At 42.4% G+C, this 22,919-nt stretch overlaps 1 protein-coding gene across 1 annotated transcript; it reads right to left on the bottom strand.

Moving 5' to 3' along the window:
• Positions 1 to 378: 378 nt before the first annotated feature.
• LOC311231196 (ATP-dependent RNA helicase DDX19A-like) lies at positions 379 to 22,905 on the bottom strand. The gene is made up of 12 exons (XM_084317732.1): positions 22,684 to 22,905; positions 19,431 to 19,482; positions 19,145 to 19,309; positions 18,903 to 19,038; positions 18,292 to 18,384; positions 13,872 to 13,974; positions 12,610 to 12,724; positions 12,248 to 12,425; positions 9,940 to 10,177; positions 8,693 to 8,855; positions 4,405 to 4,596; positions 379 to 666 (listed from the first exon to the last, which is right to left on the bottom strand). The coding sequence occupies exons 1-12, from the start codon at positions 22,741 to 22,743 to the stop codon at positions 605 to 607; spliced, it is 1,557 nt and encodes a 518-aa protein (XP_084173858.1). The 5' UTR covers positions 22,744 to 22,905; the 3' UTR covers positions 379 to 604.
• Between the last annotated feature and the right edge of the window lie 14 nt (positions 22,906 to 22,919).

Here is a 22,919-nt window from a genome sequence, read left to right as displayed (position 1 = left end):
CCCTTTGTACTTGAGTTCTGGTAAGAAAGCACAATAGGATGACGTGTTAACTGTAGTTACATTCAGTTTAGAATAATAATAGGTTCCCATTTAAAAAAAAAAAAATTAAAAGTAGCGACATTGTGGCACCGAAAAAGGAATGGTCCGGCTCAGGAACCCAGAGGGACTCCTTTCTTTTCCCGAGTGCAGAAACGGCCACAGAGCAAAATGCAGAAAAGTTTAATATGCAGGTCAGAGCAGAAGCTAAGTGGAGCTCTATCCACAATATGCAGGTTAGAGCAGAAGCTAAGTGGAGCTCTATCCACAATATGCAGGTCATAGCAGAAGCTATGTGGGGCTCTATCAGGTCAGAACAGAGTTTAGAGCAGAGCTACGATACAGAGCTCAGAGACTTTATTATTTTAAAAACTAGTACAAAGAGTGAAACAGGGCATGTCCTTTAAAAAAACACCAGTCAGAGAGGAAGACGTCCACGTGTGTAAACATATAGGGCGTGTTTGTGGCGCTCCTCTCAGACAACTACAAAAAATTAAAAGCCTAAAACACTGTAGGAGCGTACAGTCCGGGGGGGGGGGGGGGGGGGGGCAGGGTTGGGCGATTCTCTTTAGCTGGAGATTTTCTCAATTTCATCCAGATCGTCCGTATCCAGTTTTTCGATTTTCTTGTCTGTGGAACGAGAGACAACAGGATATAGTTGGGTTAATTTGACAGATGGGAGACAGAAATAGGTTTATACATCTAGGTTTATACATCTATTTTGAGACATCAGAATCAATACGTGCATAAGATACAACATTGAACATGAGTGCAAAAGGGAGGGGATTTCGGGACCAGACAGTTATATTTGTAAAGCCATCATACTAGTAAATAGGACCGTCCTTGATTAAAGAAAGAGTCATAGAACTTTGTCAACTGGTCAGTCAGTTGATTTAAAATCAACAAACCTGTGAAATTGGGTTTCCCCACATGCAGTCATGCAGGACCTCTTAAATGTTTTTATAAAAATGAATGATTAGAAATGACTAATTTAGAATGGAAGAAAACATAAAAATTAACTGCTAACTGACTAATAAAGTCTTGTGGACTAAGACCAAACTGACTGACTAATGGACTATTGCCTCGTCTCCCCTAGCCAGGGTTTAGCCGTGTTGTGGCCTCGTCTCCACTAGCCAGGGTTTACCATGAGACCCAATAAATGCACATCAGAACACTTTTCAAATGAAAATAGACCAGTAGAAAGACATACTAAATAGATGATGTATGTATGTGTGTGTATATGTATGTATGTGTGTGTATATACATTTTCACATTTGTATTGATTTCCGTAAAGACTTTGATCACCAGATTCTCTTAAATAAACTTAGCACTCCAACTTTCCTCCTCTGTGATAAAGATGATTTGCTCATACCTATTAAATAGGTCCCAAGTGGTAGAAATTGCCCATGTGACATCACCCCTGTGATATGAGAGTCCCCCAAGGTATCATTTTGAGTCCCTTACTCTTTATTCTTCCAATGGTATGTAATGTAATCATTCAAACTGTTTATTATATGCCGACGACACTTATCTATTTTCTTTCAACAATATCTTACTGTCTCCCAATCTGGTCCCTCACAACAAAGGAAATTACAGAACCCATAGCAAGACTGTACAATAGAGCTTGTAAAATTCATGGTAATTTTCCACCCTGGACTCACCACTGTACTACACTCACACTCCTCTGCTACAACTTTTCAGAACTAGACAAAATCTAGCCACTAAGTTCTATTTTATGCTCAGAAATAACTCTTCCCCAACACTCGTAGCTTTACTCCCAAGACACAATACAAGTCAAGATCACCAGATCAATCTCACATGCACTACCGGCTTACAAAAATAATTATGGACTCACATAATTTTTCCACATACACCAAAATTTGGAACAAGATCCCATTCCACATCAGAGCAATAACCTCCATATCACTCTTCAAACAGGCCTACAAACAACATCTGATGCTAGAAAACACCTGTAATCACTGATCAGACTCTCTACTAGGTCTTAGGGGCTGTGTCCACAGAAAGCTTTTTTTTCAAGGCGGAGCGCTTTGGATATCAAAAATATCAATGCCCAGATCGCTTCCAAAGTGCAGGGATCGCTTATTGTTGTGTCATCTGCGGTATAGGTTGTATATACCTTAGGTCGTATATTACTGGGTTGTCAGACACCGCAATAATCAGCCTCTCCTCTGCCATGTTTGTTCATCTTTTTAGTCCCACCAATTCCTCGATTTTGATTGGTCAGTCAAACAAAGTGACATCTCCAAATGTTGAACAATGTTCTACTCGAGGCGCCCAGAGAGCTCCGCCAAAAAACGCTAGCCGCAGAGAGTGCTAAAACGTGAGGTGCGGCGCTGGGAAGAGGAGCGCTCCTAGCACGTCTTTACCGTAGAAATGAATGGCAGAAAGGTGCTGGCAGCTCAAAAAACGCTTTCTGTGGACACAGTGCCTTAATCTGGTTGATGTTGTCGATTGTATCGACTGCTATGACTGCATGTTTGTCCTTGCTGTCCACTAGGGCTGGGCGATAAAACGATAACGATAACTATCGCGATAAATTATTTCCTCGAAATAAACATGAAATGTGGTCGCAAAGTTTCGATATATGGATTTTCCAAGCTTGGATATGAGCACACACACTAACAACCAATCAGTGAAGGAGATGGCCGAGAGAGAGCGAAGGAGACCCGCGCTGCACCTCGGGGTAGTAAACGAGGCTGGCTAGGATCATTAGCTTGCACGACGCTATTTTATAGTTTATGTGTCGAGTGTGTGTGGCATGAATTCTGACACCACGGTTATAGTAGTGTGGGGTATACGGTGGACATCGTTGCAATGTATTGGGGCGGAACAGAGTATTTTAGGGATATTTAGTACATTGGAAACATGGCTGGCTAGGATAATTAGCTTGCACGGCGCAATTTTATAGTTTGGCTGGCTAGGATAATTAGCTTGCACGGCGCTATTTTATAGGTTTACGTGCCGAGTGTGTGTGTGGCGTGAATTCTGACGCCACGGTAATAGTAGTGTGGGGTATACGGTGGACGTCGTTGCAATGTATTGGGGCGGAACAGAGTATTTTAGGGATATTTAGTACATTGTCATGGGATACACTGCTTGCTCTGGCTAACTGCTAACGTGCGCGGACTGATGACGACATCAACTCGAGACATTCGCAGCAGCAAAACAAGTCTATTAATAGCCCGTCCATCGGCGCCGGGCATAAGAAGTTAATTAAACTTGACAGACATTATATCGACAATAATTATAGATATCGAGTTATATGAAAATAATTTTATAATTTTATCGCGATAACGTTTTTGGCCATATCGCCCAGCCCTACTGTCCACAATGCAATGTTCTTTGTCAGGATTATACTGTATGATTGTATGTAGTGCAACTGCCTATTTGTTTTGTATTTAAATTATTGTTTCATGTGCTGCAGAACAGGAACCTGCTGAAAACCAGTTTGTAACTTGAGTCAGGGCAGTTTAAATGTACATTGTGAAATGTCTTTTTTTACCCTTTCCTGTATAAATAAAGTAAATGAAATATATATATATATGAGACAGTTTAAATGTACATTGTGAAATGTCTTTTTTACCCTTTCCTGTATGAATAAAGTCAATTATATATATATATATATATATATATATATATATATATATATATATATATGCATGTGTGTATATGTATGCGTGTGTATGTATATAATATATGTGTGCGTGTGTATATGTATGTATGTGTGTGTATATATGCATGCGTGTGTATGTATATATGCATGCGTGTGTATGTATATATGTGTATATATGCATTAGGGCTGTCCCCAACTAAGGATTTGGATGGTCGACTAGGATTGGCCAAAATTTGCCGTTAGTCGACTATTGGTCGACTTAAAAAAAAATATATATATATATATATTTTTTTTTAGCATTCCATTTGGGCTGTGGGGGGTGCTTAATGTCTGAAGGAGTCGACTGAAGGCTTCTTGTCCTCTGTAAAAGCATGCAATTGGTCCACTGATGGATACATCTTGATATTTGTCTAGTCTAGTGTGTTCATTAGATGGGTGAAATCCTCTTTCAGTGCCTCTGTGCCTGTTTTCGTAGGCAGTTAGCCTCTGGCATGCGTGCCATTAGCGTTAGCCACGCTTTTAGGCCTCTTTTCTTTTGGAAAGAATGATAAAAATAAATAAAATAAAATATTAATATTTTCTTTTTTTTTATATTATATTCGACTAAGAGGTTGGCCAGTCGACTACGGCTCCTTTCGACCGATTAATCGATTAATAGGGGTCAGCCCTAATATGCATGCGTGTGTACATATAATGTGTGTGTGTGTGTATATGCGTGTGTGTGTGTGTCTTACTGAAGTGCTCCTGGATCCTGTTGAGGATGTTCATGCTGAACTTGCTGTCCACCATGTTGACGGCCAGCCCCCTCTTGCCGAAGCGTCCCGTGCGGCCGATCCTGTGCAGGTACGTCTCGTTGTCAGGGTTACCGTCCTTGTCCACCGGCAGGTCAAAGTTGATCACCACGGAAACCTGCTCCACGTCGATACCTGCGCCGGACGTGAGGGGAGAGAGGTCAGCGTTATAACAGGGTATCTGCAGGTTTAGCCCAGTCAGATTTAAGGCTTTTTAATGCCACTCAGAATGAAATTGATTTCATTCTAACAAAATGGCAAAAATCACACAACGACACCAGTTTAGGGACACATTGGTCCAAAGAGGTTTATTACAACATAAAGGAGTAACTGGATTGGATGAAACAAAGGGGTGACAAACATAAATATCTCTCCGTCTCTCTCTGTCTCTCTCTCGTCAGAAGTCACCTCGCTGGCAGACTGCCGTGCCTCTCTCTCTCTCTCTCTCTCTCATGTCAGAAGTCACCTCGCTGGCAGACTGCCGTCCCTCTCTCTCTCATGTCAGAAGTCACCTCACTGGCAGACTGCCGTCCCTCTCTCTCTCTCTCTCTCTCTCTCTCATGTCAGAAGTCACCTCGCTGGCAGACTGCCGTCCCTCTCTCTCTCGGTCTCTCTCTCATGTCAGAAGTCACCTCACTGGCAGACTGCTGTCCCTCTTTCTATGTCTCTCTTCAGGGGTTTTACTGCCACTTCCTCCATTAGAACAGATTAGATTCAAATGTATAGTCATTAAAAAGCACTTAGTAGTTGTACAGTACAACAAAAAGAAGTTTGGCCTTCAACCACAGTGCAACTGTAAAGTAATATACAATATACAGGTGATTAAACTGGGTATATATATCATATATTCATTAGTAGGGGTGGGAATCACCAGAGGCCTCACGATACTATCACGATACGATAGTATTGAGATACTAAATATATTGCGATATGCTGAGTATTGCGATATTAATATTGCGATATATTACCTTTTTTCAACTGCAAAGTAAAACTTTGTCAACATGTTTTATCTAAAAAAATAAAGTTCAGTCTGTTCATCTCACTTCAATAATTTTTATTGCAGAACATGGTATTTTCTCAAGCAGACAGATGTAAACACTGTAAACTGTGTTGCATGTACCTGACAAACTGAACTGTTTGTATTACAGTCATATTCCAACTTAACTGAATGCACATGTGTGCGTGGATTACTGTACTATTACAGGTATTGAAACAAACAATGCAACTTCCTTATACAAGAAATACAAAAAAATAAAAATTGTATTAATTAAATATCGATACTTGGCGTCCCTGTATCGATACAGTATCGCCACGCAAAGTATCGCGATACTACTACGTATCGATTTTTCCCCCCACCTCTATTCATTAGTACTACTATTGAGTAATAGTGCTAATCAGATGTATGTACAGAGCTGTATTAGAGGAGTATTAATTAATGTGTACAGTGATACAGGTATAAAGACACTAAGACACCCACCCACCCCCTCCTAATGCACAGTCTCCTCCCCATCATATGTACATATTTTCTGTTAGGATCTCTGGGTAACAGTACTGCATATTTACATATCACAAATGTAAGAGTACTATATACCTGTCATAATGTCACGTATGTTGTGTATGTCATAAATGTCACTATGAATTGAAAATGGGGGACCCTGATGTAAACAAGACGAAAGTCTCTCTGGTCTGCATCCCCTTAACAATTGTGTATTGAGCCGTACTGTATTGTACCCATTCTGCAATCTGTTAAAGTTTTTCATTCATCCATTCAAGTCAGGCTCTACGCTAACACATGTGCTCCTAAATGAAAAAATTTAGGAGCACAAAGAAATTTAGGAGCACACAAAAATATTTAGGAGCACAGTGAAAATATTTCAAGTACGTTTTTTTTTGTTCTCAAAAATAAATGTATATTTGTACTGTGCGTGAGTGTGCAAACGGGACACACATCTGTGCAATAGCACATACCACCAGTCACTGGCCCACTGTGTGCGTGTGTGTGTATCTGCGTGTGCAAACGGGAATGGGACAGACATTTGAACTATTAAGTGATTAATGCCTACTGTAGCAAAGTTGTAGCCAACAACTAGGCCTAATAAAAAAGGCAGTGACATTGAACTACTGCTACAAAAGTAACTTAACTTTAGCTTTTGCCCCTTTTATGCATACAATGCCTATGTTTTGGCTAGTGTTGCTCTTCTAGAAAAATTATCCTTTCAGGGTTGCCTATTGGAATACTGTACACCTCCAGTACAGAAACATTGTTTATGAGTTTGCGTGTCAGGTAGACTATTGATTGACAGTCGATTCTGCCAATTACATCACACGGCTTGCACTCCGGCCGTCCGGCGCTGCAGCTGGACCCTATTGCCCACCTCTGCTGTTGTGTGCGGCACAACGACATACGCTACTGCATCAAGGTTATGATTAACACTTTCTTTGCCAGGCTTATGTACATCATTATACCATCCTCTGCCAGCTCTATTTGTCTATGGAGAAGTTCCCCTTCTTTGCAGGGCTATAACTTTTTAAATTGTATTGCTAAATTGACATTACTATGGCCCATTCAACGTCAATTATCTATCGTTCAGGATGTAGCAACGTTATACTTTTTCATTCACATATTCATACTAAAATACGGTCTAAAGTATAAATATGTTATCGTTTTCTGCAGAACGTGATTTATAGCCCTAAATGCATTATATTGATGATCAAATACAGTTTGATAGCGATCGGCGCGAGATAAAAAAAATTCAAAATGGACGTGCTTCTAGAAGTTACTACTTATCATCTGATGTTGACCGGATGGGGGGGGGGGGGGGGGGGGGGGTCGTTTATAATTCCGTGGCCAACGCTAGATGATTCATCTAGTGTGGGTGATATGATCATTAGAGCAGTTTGTATCGAACACGGTAAAAAAATACGCTGAATCTTACCACAGTCTCCTCGGGCCGTTGGGCGATGAGCGTGGAGCAAAAATATTCCTATTATGGGATGTTGAAATATGCGATCCATCTCCAGGTTGTATAATAGTATATGTCCAAATCATGTTTATCGAGTTATTGGTAACGGCTCGCTATCCATTGTGTCGAGCCCGATTTTGGATGAGCACCAGTTTCCGTTTCCGGTTTGGGCGATCCGCCGATCGGCCACCAGATGGCGCTCTTGAACCGTTGGAGAGTTGAGAGGGGATCAACAGTAGATCTCAAGTCTCCGCGGGAGAAATATGATTGCGATCACAGATTTTTGAAATATTGATCTCAATGACGTGTTACGGCGTCATTGTCAGAATTAGCATGGCGGGGAATGACGAGGTAGGGCGTCCTTGGCGGCCATAGTGTTAACAAAGCAAGGCATTCGTTTTGTTGCATTAACGTTATATTACTATTGCTATCGCTAAATCTAGGTGTTCTAAAATCTATTGCTATTGGTAAGACTAGAATAAGTTACATGTCTCGGGAAACTCTCGCATATCGCAATGGCAGACTTTCAGGAAGTAAACAAGCTAAATGAGAGCTTCCGATTGGTAATTTGCTTTATTTACCATGAAACCAGTCACGTCACTCTACTGTGATTGGACCGTTGGCTTGAGTGCAATGTGGTACTTGTAGTTTAACGATTCATCAGCGGAGAAAAAAAAGGACGACTGAGGCTGTAATCTTGACTCGCACGTGCGAGTAATTGATTTTTCCGGTTCGCACACATATTTCTAGGGGCATATGCGAGCAATATGGTCGCACTGTAGAGCCCTGCACAGTACGTGTTATAACTGGTGATATACACAGTACATGTTATAACTGGTGATATACACACAGTACATGTTATAACCCTGGTGATATACACACAGTACGTGTTATAACCAGTACATGTCCTAGTTAATATGGAACACTACAGTCTAGTTAATATGGGAACACTACAGTCTAGTTAATATGGAACACTACAGTCTAGTTAATATGGAACACTACAGTCTAGTTAATATGGGAACACTACAGTCTAGTTAATATGGAACACTACAGTCTAGTTAATATGGAACACTACAGTCTAGTTAATATGAAACACTACAGTCTAGTTAATATGGAACACTACAGTCTAGTTAATATGGGAACACTACAGTCTAGTTAATATGGAACACTACAGTTAGTGAATATGGAACACTACAGTCTAGTTAATATGGGAACACTACAGTCTAGTTAATATGCGAACACTACAGTCGACGGCCCGACCGACGTACCTCGTGCACAGACGTTAGTGGTGACCAGGACCTTCTCCTTGCCGTCTCTGAAGCGCTCGATGACGGCCGCCCTCTGCTCCACCTGCATCTCCCCGCTGAGCAGCGCCACCTGGTGGCCTTCCCGGGACAGCTCCCCCGCCAGCCAGCCTGCCGTCTTCCTCGTCTGGACCACACAATGAAGAGGAGGGTTAACAACAACACTCTTATACACAGAGGAATGGCCACTTGAATACGTCTCCCATGAGGGAAACCTGCAGGACATTCTGAGGAGACACCTGCAGGTGTGCAGAGAGACACACGCAGGACATTCTGAGGGACACCTGCAGGTGTGCAGAGAGACACACGCAGGACATTCTGAGGAGACACCTGCAGGTGTGCAGAGAGACACACGCAGGACATTCTGAGGGACACGCAGGACATTCTGAGGGACACACAGGACATTCTGAGGGACACACGCAGGACATGCTGAGGGACACACAGGACATTCTGAGGAGACAAACGCAGGACATTCTGAGGAGACAAACGCAGGACATTCTGAGGGGACATTGAGTCGAGGGACACTCACTAGCAAATACAAGACGAGTCATTTGAGACTGGTAATACTTGACGAAACCCTTTCTTCTTGAAAGGTGGGAAACACAGGTGTTACATAACAGGGGGGAATGGCACTATTGGGAGTGGATTCCTTTTTCAAAAGGGTAAGAGGCCATTTGCAGGTCCATCAACCTGGCGCTTCATTAGTTGGCAGTAGGGCTGGACGGTATGGTCTAAAATGTATATCACGGTATAATTTGAAGCATAGACGGTAACGGTATATATCACGGTATATTAACTTATCTTTAAATGTCTATATAAATGCTTCTGAAGGGGTAAAACACTGGTATGGCAGCTATTACTGTACTCTTGTATTACTAGGACATATTTCACATAGTACAAATCTTTTTTTTCCACACAGGGCTATCGCAGTAAATTCATTCATTGCCGACAGATTTTTTCATAGCACCGCGGCATTATGTCGCACTGTACAGCCCTGGTTGTAGGCTAATGTTTTACTATATTTTTTTTAATTTAGGAGTGAAATGCGAATGAATGGTTGAAATCACTACTCGCATGGTTGCCCCCAAATATTATTTACCACTCGCACGGGCCAAATTAAGGGGCAATTTCGCGATCATCTCGTCGCAGTGTACAGCCCTGCCCTGAGCCCAGGTATCGGGGGGGAACAGTCCCCATCTGGAGGGACTCACGTGGCAGAAGATCATGGCCTGGGCGATGGTGATGGCGCCGTAGAGGTTGCACAGCGCCTGAAACTTCTCCTCCTTGCTGTTGCACAGCACGTAGTACTGCTTGATGGTGTCCAGGGTCTCCTCCTCGCGCTTCAGCTTGATGATGTTGGGGTCGGGCACGATGCGCTGCGCGAAGTTCCACACGGAGTCCTCGAAGGTGGCGGAGAACAGCAGCATCTGGCAGTTCTTGGGCAACGTTCTGGTCGAGAGAGAGAGAGAGCGAGAGAGAGGGGAGCGGGCCGAGGCCGGGAGGTGGAGGTTTTATGGAAATGAATAAAAAAGGATGAAGTTAGTAGATGGTTTCAGTGGAATTTGCGTCGCTAGGGAACAGCTTGAATCCACGTTTATTTCCCGTCGGCTAGTGATATTAACCCTTTCACTACCACACTACAGAAGGTTAACCTTATTTAATGTGGTAGTGAAAGATTAACCATCTGTAGTGTGGTAGTGAAAGATTAACCATCTGTAGTGTGGTAGTGAAAGGTTAACCTTCTGTAGTGTGGTAGTGAAAGGTTAACCTTCTGTAGTGTGGTAGTGAAAGGTTAACCTTCTGTAGTGTGGTAGTGAAAGGTTAACCTTCTGTAGTGTGGTGGTGAAAGGTTAACCTTCTGTAGTGTGGTAGTGAAAGGGTTAACCTTATGTAGTGTGGTAGTGAAAGGTTAACCTTCTGTAGTGTGGTAGTGAAAGGTTAACCTTCTGTAGTGTGGTGGTGAAAGGTTAACCTTCTGTAGTGTGGTGGTGAAAGGTTAACCTTCTGTAGTGTGGTAGTGAAAGGTTAACCTTCTGTAGTGTGGTGGTGAAAGGTTAACCTTCTGTAGTGTGGTAGTGAAAGGTTAACCTTATGTAGTGTGGTAGTGAAAGGTTAACCTTCTGTAGTGTGGTAGTGAAAGGTTATATTAATCATCTGTAGTGTGGTAGTGAAAGGTTAACCTTCTTTAGTGTGGTAGTGAAAGGTTAACCTTCTGTAGTGTGGTAGTGAAAGGGTTAACCTTCTGTAGTGTGGTGGTGAAAGGTTAACCTTCTGTAGTGTGGTAGTGAAAGGGTTAACCTTCTGTAGTGTGGTAGTGAAAGGTTAACCTTCTGTAGTGTGGTAGTGAAAGGTTAACCTTCTGTAGTGTGGTGGTGAAAGGTTAACCTTCTGTAGTGTGGTAGTGAAAGGTTAACCTTCTGTAGTGTGGTAGTGAAAGGTTAACCTTCTGTAGTGTGGTAGTGAAAGGTTAACCTTCTGTAGTGTGGTGGTGAAAGGGTTAACCTTCTGTAGTGGTAGTGAAAGGTTAACCTTATGTAGTGTGGTAGTGAAAGGTTAACCTTATGTAGTGTGGTAGTGAAAGGGTTAACCTTATGTAGTGTGGTAGTGAAAGGTTAACCTTATGTAGTGTGGTAGTGAAAGGGTTAACCTTCTGTAGTGTGGTAGTGAAAGGTTATCTGTAGTGTGGTAGTGAAAGGGTTAACAATGCAACAGGAAATAAACGTACACAAACAGTCCACAATTAGTAACATCATCTTTGTCCAATAGACCCGTTCGCTGTATACAAACATATCATGTTCGAGCCAATCAGCACTACCGACTGAGGGCTAGATCCACAAAGAATGGATTGCACGGAGCAAGTTGCACCCTTACTTAAAATTCATTATGAATTGAAAATGGGGGACCCTGATGTAAACAAGACGAAAGTCTTTCTCTGGTCTGCATCTCCTTAACAATTGTGTGTATTGAGCCGTACTGTATTGTACCCATTCTGCAATATGTTAATACAATTTTTCATTCAATCAATCAGCGTGCAGATTGATTGAAAATTTTATTAACAGATTAACAAATTCTTTGTGGATCTAGCCCTGAGTCACGTGACTAAGTTTGCCCCCTACCTGCGCGAGCTGCTGCGCTAAAAAAAGTATGACGGGGCTCTATGGAGAAACCATGACACTCCCCTGACTAAAAGTTGTTTCAAACTAAAACGGCTGGATGTCACTTTGTCAAATCAGCACGGCTGAGAGTGTGAGTCTTTCACCTTTTACATATCTAGCTTTGGCATGGATCGATTGTTTAGATCGCTAGCATGGCTAACAAATGCAAATATATTGTCTGCCCCGTTGTTCTGACTAGGATTACGTTCCTTTGGCCCCCTTGATGCGCATACCGAGTCTGACGTGGACAACAGCGAACAGGTCTATACATACTTTTGAGTCTCTTCATCTCAATTTAGCGGCTGGCATTGGGGCGTTTGATCTGAATATCTAATTCTAAGTCAAACTCAAGACGTGTCCCGACCTCTGAATTCGGATGCTCTGGTCCTGGTGACCCTGCGTGGCGATCATGACATCAGCCTCGTCCAGAACGAACACCTTGATCTTCTTGGAGTCGATGAATTTGAACTTGAGGCACCAGTCCAGCATGGTTCCAGGTGTACCGATCACCACCTGCTCCTCGAGCTTCACGCCACGCTGTACTGGAGGAGACATACGGAACAGAGACACATCAGCATCATCATCATCTACACTAGTATCATAATCATCTACACTAGCACCACCATCCTCATCATCATCATCCACACTAGCTAAACCGGTATATTGTCCCATCTTCCGTCCCCTCCAGGACCGGCAGGACATGTATGGAGAAGGGAGCGCTCTTACACTTGTTTCCTCTGATGGCGTAGACCAGCTTGACCTCTGGGTAGTGCCTCCCCATCTGCTCAATCACCTTGCCGGTCTGGAGAGCCAGCTCGTATGTAGGAGAGACACACAGTGCCTGAGGGAGAGAGAGAGAACAGTGAGGGAGAGAGAGAACAGTGGGGGGGGGGGGGGAGAACAGCAGTGAGGGAGAGAGAGAGAGGCACTGAGAGAGAGAACAACAGTGAAGGAGAGAGAGAACAACAGTGAGGGAGAGACACAGTGCCTGAGGGAGAGAGAACAGTGAGAGAGGGAGAGAGAGAACAGCAGTGAGAGAGAACAGCAGTGATGGAGAGAGAGGGAGAGAGAACAGCACTGAGGGAGAGAGAACAGCAGTGAGAGAGAGAGAGAACAGCACTGGGCGAGAGAACAGCACTGAGGGAGAAAGAGAACAGCACTGAAAGAGGGGGAGAGAGAGAACAGCACTGAGAGAGAACAGCACTGCAAGATAGAGAGAACAGCACTGAGAGAGAACAGCACTGCAAGATAGAGAGAACAGCACTGAGAGAGAACAGCACTGATAGAGAGAGAACAGCACTGCGAGAGAGAACATCCACTCCACATAACATCCTGTAATATCATCCACTCCTCATAACATCCTGTAATATCATCCACTCCTTCATAACATCCTTCATAACATCCTGTAATATCATCCACTCCTTCATAACATCCTTCATAACATCCTGTAATATCATCCACTCCTTCATAACATCCTTCATAACATCCTGTAATATCATCCACTCCTTCATAACATCCTTCATAACATCCTGTAATATCATCCACTCCTTCATAACATCCTTCATAACATCCTGTAATATCATCCACTCCTCATAACATCCTGTAATATCATCCACTCCTTCATAACATCCTTCATAACATCCTGTAATATCATCCACTCCTTCATAACATCATCCACTCCTTCATAACATCTTGTAATATCATCCACTCCTTCATAACATCCTGTAATATCATCCACTCCTTCATAACATCCTGTAATATCATCCACTCCTTCATAACATCCTGTAATATCATCCACTCCTTCATAACATCCTGTAATATCACCCACTCACTCATAACATCCTGTAATATCACCCACTCCTTCATAACATCCTGTAATATCATCCACTCCTTCATAACATCCTGTAATAACATGTAATATCCTCCAGGAACACTTGGACTTGTGGACCCGACAGGAGTAGCCGTGAAGGCGGCAGCTGAACACCAACCTGGGGGTACTTCCCGCTGGGGTCCACGTGGCTGAGCATCGCCAGGACGAAGGCAGCGGTCTTTCCCGTTCCTGACTGGGACTGAGCGATGAGGTTCTGTGGCCTGGAGGGGAGCGGAGACACACAGAGAGAGACCAGTTCAGTGTCATGAAAGCTGAGACACACAGAGAGACCAGTTCAGTGTCATGAAGGCTTGTACAGAACAGTTCAGAGGTTGTGAGCATGGGGGGGCCTGAAGGCTCCAAACTAAAACCCCAAAGTGTGTTCTTAACCGCCCTGAAGTATACTATATACATGGATTGATATCTTTACATTATTTCAAGATAAATAAATCTCAGGTCATATTCGGATACTCAAGAAAGCGAAGGAAGATTGAAATGAGCTAGAGAAAAAGATGACTACAGACCGATAAGAGTAAAGGCTTTACTTTTATTGTGTCCCAAATGACAAACGGGGAGGGACTCGGGTCCCAAGAGATTTTGATTACAGCCCTGGAACGCCAGGATACGCTTAATTTTTAGCCCTGCCTGGTGTGGATTTCAGATCAAAGAATGGAAAGCAAGGCGGGGCCATATCAATCACAATTAGGGGTGCACCGATATATCGGTCGGGTATATCGGTATCGGCCGATAAGTGCCTTGTTGACTGCCATCGGCCTGTCGGCCAATAAGCTCAAATGTGCCGATGGCAGTGGCCAATAAATATCCGTCAATTTGTGTCGCGTCAATCTGGTCTGAAAAAAGTTTCAGTCAAGCGACCTGCCCACACAAGCTACTGCATCAAAGTTACTATTTATGATTAACAAAGGCATTCGTTTTGTGGCATTAAAGTTATATAGTTACACGTTCAATAACATCAGCATATTTACCCGACCATAGCAAGAATTACTCATTTTTCATATCCCTCACTTCCTTCCTTTGCTCAGAGAGCCCGTACTTGTACCCATTCTGCAATCTGTTAATAAAGTTTTCAATCAGACAAATGTATAGAAAAGCTTTTATTATAACATTCGTTGCAGTAAAATCATTATGCCTCGTTTAGTACTCCTGGGGAGTGCTGGTAGTCTACTTGTGGGCCGCGGGGAGCTAGCGTTATTAGCTTTGTTGTTGATCTCTCAAATCAATGGCGGACTTCCCGGAAGTAAAAAACAAATAAGCGCTTGCCGATTGGTGGTAAGAACAGCAGAGGCGGGTGCAAGCGGTGTGACGTAATTGGCAGAATCGACTGTCAATCTAAATTGTTCTGTTGCCGTCTACCTGCATTCTCCACTTGCACAACCTGAAAGTAGGCACTTCCGGCTGACTTCCGGTTGCCAATGGTACTTCCTGTCCCATCCAAATACATTGGTTTTAGCTACTTTTCTCCCCTTATTTAAACAACTTTGTCGTCACAGAGAGGCAATGAAACGTTTGTATTATTATAGTATAGAATGTATTTAATAAGCAAACGTTTGTCAGCAGGGTTTTTGGGCTGTATTTCATGTAAAAACGTTCACTGTTAGTTTACTTGCTCACTCTAATTAAGGCTAATGTTGGCTAACAGAAGCTAGCGCAAGAAACGACGCTGCAAAGTATTGTTTATAGTGCATTTCTTGCCACCTTATAGCATTTGTACATTTGTATGACAGTCTATAATGCTCCCGTGAGGTTTTTCCGGACGTTTTGGTAATGATTTTCACTATAAAATCATATTTCTAAATGACAGGAAGTTGATGAAAACTTAGCTTTGAGCTAACGATCTTTGCCGATGCATTCCATTCTAAACGTAACGTTAGTTGTTCAAAACATTACCCGTCTATATAATTTGTTCCTCAACATTAGCTTCTAACTGTAGCAGGCTGCAGCTTGCTGGCTAACGTTCGCTTCTAACTGTAGCAGGCTGCAGCTTGCTGGCTAACGTTAGCTTCTAACTGTAGCAGGCTGCAGCTTGCTGGCTAACGTTAGCTTCTAACTGTAGCAAGCTGCAGCTTGCTGGCTAACGTTAGCTTCTAACTGTAGCAGGCTGCAGTTAGTTTACAAAACATTACCCGTCTATATAACGTTGAGGAACAAATTATATAGACTGGGAATGTTTTGAACAACTAACGTTACGTTTAGAATGGAATGCATCGGCAAAGATCGTTAGCTCAAAGCTATTCCGGACAGTTTATCAACTTCCTGTCATTTAGAAATATGATTTTATAGTGAAAATCATTACCAAAACGTCCGGAAAAACCTCACGGGAGCATTATAGACTGTCATACAAATGCTATAAGGTGGCAAGAAATGCACTATAAACAATACTTTGCGGCGTCGTTTCTTGCAATGCATCGGCAAAGATCGTTAGCTCAAAGCTATTCCGGACAGTTTATCAACTTCCTGTCATTTAGAAATATGATTTTATAGTGAAAATCATTACGAAGGGGAGCTCCAGTAGCTCACCGCGTACCTCAGACGGTATTTCGGCGTCGGGGACAACCGTGCGCGTCACGGATCTGGGGTACACGAGTTCGACTCCCGGACTCGCCGTATTTTCTCAGAGTGTCTTTCCCCCGATCTATACCCCATTCAACCTGTTTCTGTCGGTCATGCTTGACCAGAAAAAGCGATAAACGCTAAAAGAACCAGCCGACTGGTCAAAGTTTAAAAAAAAGAAAATCATTACAAAAAAACGTCCGGAAAAACCTCACGGGAGCATTATAGACTGTCATACAAATGTACAAATGCTATAAGGTGGCAAGAAATGCACTATAAACAATACTTTGCGGCGTAGTTTCTTGCGCTAGCTTCTGTTAGCCAGCATTAGCCTTAATTAGCGTGAGCAAGTAAACTAACAGTGAACGTTTTTACATGAAATACAGCCCAAAAACCCTGCTGACAAACATTTGCTTATTAAATACATTCTATACTATAATAATACAAACGTTTCATTGCCTCTCTGTGACGACAAAGTTGTTTAAATAAGGGGAGAAAAGTAGCTAAAACCAATGTATTTGGATGGGACAGGAAGTACCATTGGCAACCGGAAGTCAGCCGGAAGTGCCTACTATCAGGTTGTGCAAGTGGAGAATTGCTTTGGTTGAGAGAGATAGTGCTCTCTTATTAAAACTAATAAACAAGTCTTGAGCAAGACAAGTTAGTCTGTTGTGAAAGCCAGTGAGTATTGTATGACTCAGACTTCAGCAATAATCATGACTCATGAGCATTATAAAATAAAAACACACATGGCATGGGGGAATTAATACCATAAACATATTTCTTGATGTTTCCTTTTTTTTACATAAAGAGGCCTATGTTCATATCGGTGAGCACAATTTGTAACACAAAAAGAGAGATGTGTAGCCTATTTATTTATTTAATATTTTATTTATTCATTTTATTATTATTTTATTTGTTGCCATGCCTAAAATAATAGTCAAGCATAGGGCTAAAACATTTTCATAAATATAATTTTTTGTTATATGGTTATAATAAAAGCTTTTCTATACATTTGTCTGATTGAAAACTTTATTAACAGATTGCAGAATGGGTACAATACAGTACAGCTCAGTGGACTGGAGGATGAAGACCAGAAAAATACTTTCGGCTTTTTTACATAAGGGTCCTCCATTTTCAATTCATCAAAACATTTAGAGACACAAATATACAGTAGTTTCATAAAAAAAAAGAAAAAAAATCTATATATTAAAAAAAAAATTATAATATATATATATTTTTTGCCACAAATATCGGTATCGGCCGATTGTGTTAGTTGAACAATCGGTATCGGTGGCGAATTTTCATATCGGTGCATCATAATCACAATCTTCGTGATTTTTGTTTTAATCAAACCAAAAACTCAATCCCTCACATATTTCAGATCTCGTTTTGTGAGAAACATTAAGTTAATACGAGCTTTAGACAGGAATTGTGTAAAGTAATATGATTTCATGCCAAGATCTGCCCGGAAGAGAAGAAAGTGACAACACCACATTGGAGTCTTGATATTATATGGCGATGACGCACGAATACCACCTTTTCACAGCCGACTCCATAAACTAAACTCTGTATCGGCTATTCGGCTGATGCCAAGAATCCATCACTTTTACTTAACAAAAATGTTGCTTTATGCCATCAGTTTATTGTCACTGGACAAACATTAATGAGATATATAACCCACTTTTCTCCATTTAGAGAGATCTAACATGCTTCCGTGTTACAAATGCAGTAAATAAAGTCCCTTTGGTTTCTAGCATAGGTTTCTTGGCATCTGGTTTTAGTATTGGGGGGAAATTCTCAGATATTGATACAATGTTTTATCCAAGTATCGTACAGATATAATTTAGTCATTTAAGCTGATGCTTTTATCCAAAGCGACTTACAAGTACAAGTGTACTCACAGCCAGCATCTTTTATTATCTGAAGCGTTAGCACTGAACTGGGATCAGGTGTGGTGTACTCACGGCTCGGCCAGCATCATGGGCAAGGCGGTCTCTTGGATTTTGGAGGGTCGGTTGAAGCCCATCGCATACACACCCTGAAGGAGCTGAGGTTTGCTGCAGAGGAGACAGAGGTCAAAGGTCACAATGTATTATAGTCAGCAGGTGGACCTCCTCACAGCCTCCTGGCTGGGCGCTCTGCCACAAGCAATAGATCCAAGTCACAAAGAATCCATGAAAACTGCCTGGGGGTCAGCTGATAATATTGTATTGTATATAGGCTATTTACATTTAGCTGGCGCTTTTATCCAAAGCGACTTCAACTTACAAGTTCTGTATTACAAGTCAGCAGGAAGGGTACAACTCTTTCAGATGAGTAACAATGTTCAACAAAGTGTTGAAACTTGAGTGCTGCAGTGTTGAGTGCATAGTAGTAGAGACATTAGTTTAGTGTTAGTATAGTAGGAAGATTGCATGATAGTACACAGTAAATTTCACAGAGTAAATTTAAAATTTTACTCAAACTTAGTACATTTTACTCAAACCGAGTAAGATTTTGGGTTGGTTGCTAGGACGGATGTTAGGGAGGGAGATGGTTGGTTGCTAGGACGGATGTTAGGGAGAGGGTCACTTACAGCCGCAGCTCCTCAAAGGATTTGACAGAGAAGAGTGGAGACCTGGGATCCCTCTGAAGAACCTCCACCTGGTTGGTAGTGTTGACCAGGTTACTTCTGATCAATTTATTCAACAACGACTGGGCCGCTTTGTCGTCTGGGAGGAGACAAAATGGCACCACAGGTTATATTACAGAAAGCATGTTTAGCCAACAGAACTCAATATCAAAGAGGAAAACGGTTCCAAGTCTCATTCTACCCACCTTTCTCGTCGTCGTCTCCCGTCTTAGTTGCCGCCGTTGTTGTTGTTGTTGTTGTTGTGGTCGTCGTCGTCAGCGCGTCTCCACTCGCCTTTGCAGACGAGACGCTGCTGGCTGGTGAGTCCGTCGTGACGGCTGTTGTGTTTGTGGTGCTCGTCTTGGAGGTGCCTGTGTTGTCGCAGGCAACGATATGACGTTTTTAAGAAAAAGTGCGAGGATTATAACACCTGTTTCAATTCCAATTAACTAACTGAACAGAAGGATTTAAACTGGATAAAACTCAACTTACCATTTTCTTCTGGTTTGTCTAATGGTTTGTCTTTGATTGTCAGGGTACTAATCTGTGAAGAGTGAGATATGACACAGATTTACAGCCTTGCTTGCTTGAATGAGCGAATATATTCCATTTCGTTTAGTTTATTTGGATCCCAATTAGTTGACGCAAAGAGTCTACCTGGGAGTCCAACTTGTAAAAAAACATGTAAAGTATAAGTTCAGAGAAAAACAAGCAAAAAGTCTAATCAGGCAAATAAAAACAGACGTTCTAACCAGACAGAACAAGATAGATAGTGAACATAAGCACATAAATAATAAAGTCATTGCAAATATCCACAAAGTAAAACTAAAGCACCTATGGTAATTGAAGATGAAAAAAATAACCTGAGTAACGATTAGGAATATGAGATCTTAAATCTTCGATTTTAGGGAGGCTAAGTTGGGAGTACATAATGTGATGGCATGTTTTCCAATGAGGTGGCTCTGTACATAATCTATATATTTTTAGAAGATTGGTTCTTTCATATTAGAGCAGGCGAAATATTTGGACCCATCTTGCATCATTAGCTACCTACGACCCTTAGGGGAGCTTGTGTGTGGGGCCAGCTAATGTAAGCTAACCGGTTTATACCACAGCTCATGTTAGCTAACCACTGTCACTGTCAGCCACAGCTCATGTTAGCTAACCACTGTCAGCCACAGTGTAGGGTCCAGCTGCAGCGCCGGAGAATCCTCTCAAGGGGCAAGCCTGTGGCAGCCACGAACCTGCGCTGTTTTAAGTGAGCGTGTGTTATTGGATTGATTGAAAATTGTATTAATGTCCGCCTTGTTTCGAACTGGTTATGCTTAGGCCCTCTTTCGAAGTTGGTTATGCTTAGAGTTTGTAATCAGGGCTGGTTAGCCAGTGTTGACCAGTTTATAAAAATGATTTAAAATGTTTATTAGCAACGCCAAGCTTTCAAACCCTGCCGCGTGTGTGTGAAACCCTAATGGAACGCTGGGTACCTTTGAAATTTATATCGGATATATTTTGGACCCACCGCTAGCTTTTAAGCAGTGCTTGGTGGTGCAAATTAACCTGGCTACTACGGAGCCATAAGTGACTGCGTATTCGAGCCCCTGGCTTGCATCGCAGTCACGAATGGGGCTAAGGGCTGGTGGCAGGGATGCAGTGGTGGGTGGACGGGGTACCACGCCGTCCTAGTAGTTCGCTGAGCAGAAGTACGCGCAATCGCGCACGGATGTGCACGCGCACACAAAAATGCGTTCACAATTGTCACTGGATTCGTTGCGCCGTGCGCCAAGTACCCGGCGGCCGGCACTTATCTCCATCACCTAGACTTTGCATAATAATAGGATACCGATAGCATAACAAAGGGTTTGCTTGAGCTGTGGAACCTCTCACTATGTGACAATGGTCCCGACTGCGTGTATCACTTCCGCAACGGATTTAGTTGGATTTCGGTTTCCGGGTTCGCCTGATTGGCCGCGACGGCCACGTGACGCGCCCCCCTATCCACCGCTGCTGCTGCTGCCGCTGCCCTGTGCGCGCGGCATGAAGACAGAGCCGCAAATTGAACATGCAGTGAGTCTGCGACGACAACAACCCAATAATCAGCACTCGAAACAGCTATTACCAGACAATTACAACAGCAGTGGTGCCTGCTTCGATGCAGACCAGAGAAATACTTTTGTCTTGTTTACATCAGGTTCATTCATTCATTCATTCTCCTCCCGATGTGTTCGTTCAACTCAGACCAGCCGCTCTATCGGAGATAGGATGACAGCGTGTCATGTTTTGTATATGTTTGTTATTCCGAATAGATCTACGCAGGCTTATAGCCTATAATACGTGACATTTGAAGCAGGCACCACTGCTGTTGTAATTGTCTGGTAATAGCTGTTTGAGTGTTTATTACTGCCTTCCTATACCCAGTTAAAATTGTCTTCATATCTGGAAGGCAGTAATAAACACTCAAACAGCTATTACCAGACAATTACAACAGCAGTGGTGCCTGCTTCAAATGTCACGTATTATAGGCTATAAGCCTGCATAGATCTATTCGGAATAATAAACATATACAAAACATGACACGCTGTCATCCTATCTCCGATAGAGGGGCTGGTCTGAGTTGAACGAACACATCGGGAGGAGAATGAATGAATGAACCTGTAAACAAGACAAAAGTCTTTCTCTGGTCTGCATCGAAGCAGGCACCACTGCTGTTGTAATTCATTAATAAGGATCAATGACAATGATGAGGCATTAAGTTATGCTTCAGAAGGAAACTGTCCTTCTGTAAACTAAAGTTACATTGTTAATTTAGTTTGTATTTACTTTTCTAGTTTAAGTTCATTCAATTAAAGAAATTGTAACTACAATTACATTTAAAACATTGTTTGTTTTTCAACCATATCTGTTGACAATATAATTTCTTTATATATCGAAGGCTACATCCTGCTACCTTTTTCAGCTTCTCTATTTCAAGGCAATATTTACAAAAACTAAACTAAAACTAGTAATTTCCTATACAAACATGTTTCCTACTATTTATTCTGCATAATAATAATCTGTTCTGTGCGTGGCATCCGGGCAGTTCCCATATTACGACTGCACCACTGGCTGGTGGTCTATCGCCCTGCTCTAAAGATAAACTCTAATCATAACCGACTCGACAGAGGGCCTAATCATAACCAGTTCGAAACAAGGCGGACATTAATACAATTTTCAATCAATCAATCAATTCAATAACACACGCTCACTTAAAATAGCGCAGGTTCGTGGCTGCCACAGGCTTGCCCCTTGAGAGGGTTCTCCGGCGCTGCAGCTGGACCTACTCCAGCCACAGCTCATGTAAGCTAGCCGGTGTCAGCCACAGGGATATGCTGCCAAACTTACGTTAACAGTAACCAGACTTAGCCAGCTACTACTGCGTTGTTAGAATACACGTAGCTTGGTCGTCCAGTTTGCTTGCTAAACCCTTGGTACGTAGAGTACCTAGCTAAGCTTGTACCGTCTGGACATTACATGATAAAACTCCTTAAAAAACAAGCTAAGTTAGCCAAGAAGAAGCACAAACGGGCCACCGCGTTTGACGTTAGCCAAGAAAAAGATAAAAGGAAGGAAGGGTCATAACGTCAGAATAACAGCGTTCTACGCTCTGCTTGGTGCTTGTATTCACGCCGCGATACAGTGACGTGATGACCCTTCCTTGTGTTATAGTGTCCTCGCCGTTAGCTCCTGTTAGCTCAGTCACGCCTCGTACCGACTCGGCTGCAGCCTCTTGCTCGTCCACCGCCAAGGCCCAGGAATCCACTGTTGCCATGGTGTTAAAAAATAGACCCTGTAGTTATTAGTACGCTTGGATTATTTACTGGACAACTCGGCTAGGGAAAACCTAGCCAAGAACTAATCAAATCTACAAACGCAAAAAAAGGCAAAACTATTCTCCACAATGGCGTGTCGTCAAACCCGACTTCAAGCTCCAGCAGCACGACCGCT

This window comes from Notolepis coatsorum (assembly GCF_963971535.1).
Source record: "Notolepis coatsorum genome assembly, chromosome: 6".
Taxonomy (NCBI): Eukaryota; Metazoa; Chordata; class Actinopteri; order Aulopiformes; family Paralepididae; genus Notolepis; species Notolepis coatsorum.
Note: the sequence above shows the minus strand (reverse complement) of the source record. Positions and strands in the feature narration are given on the sequence as shown.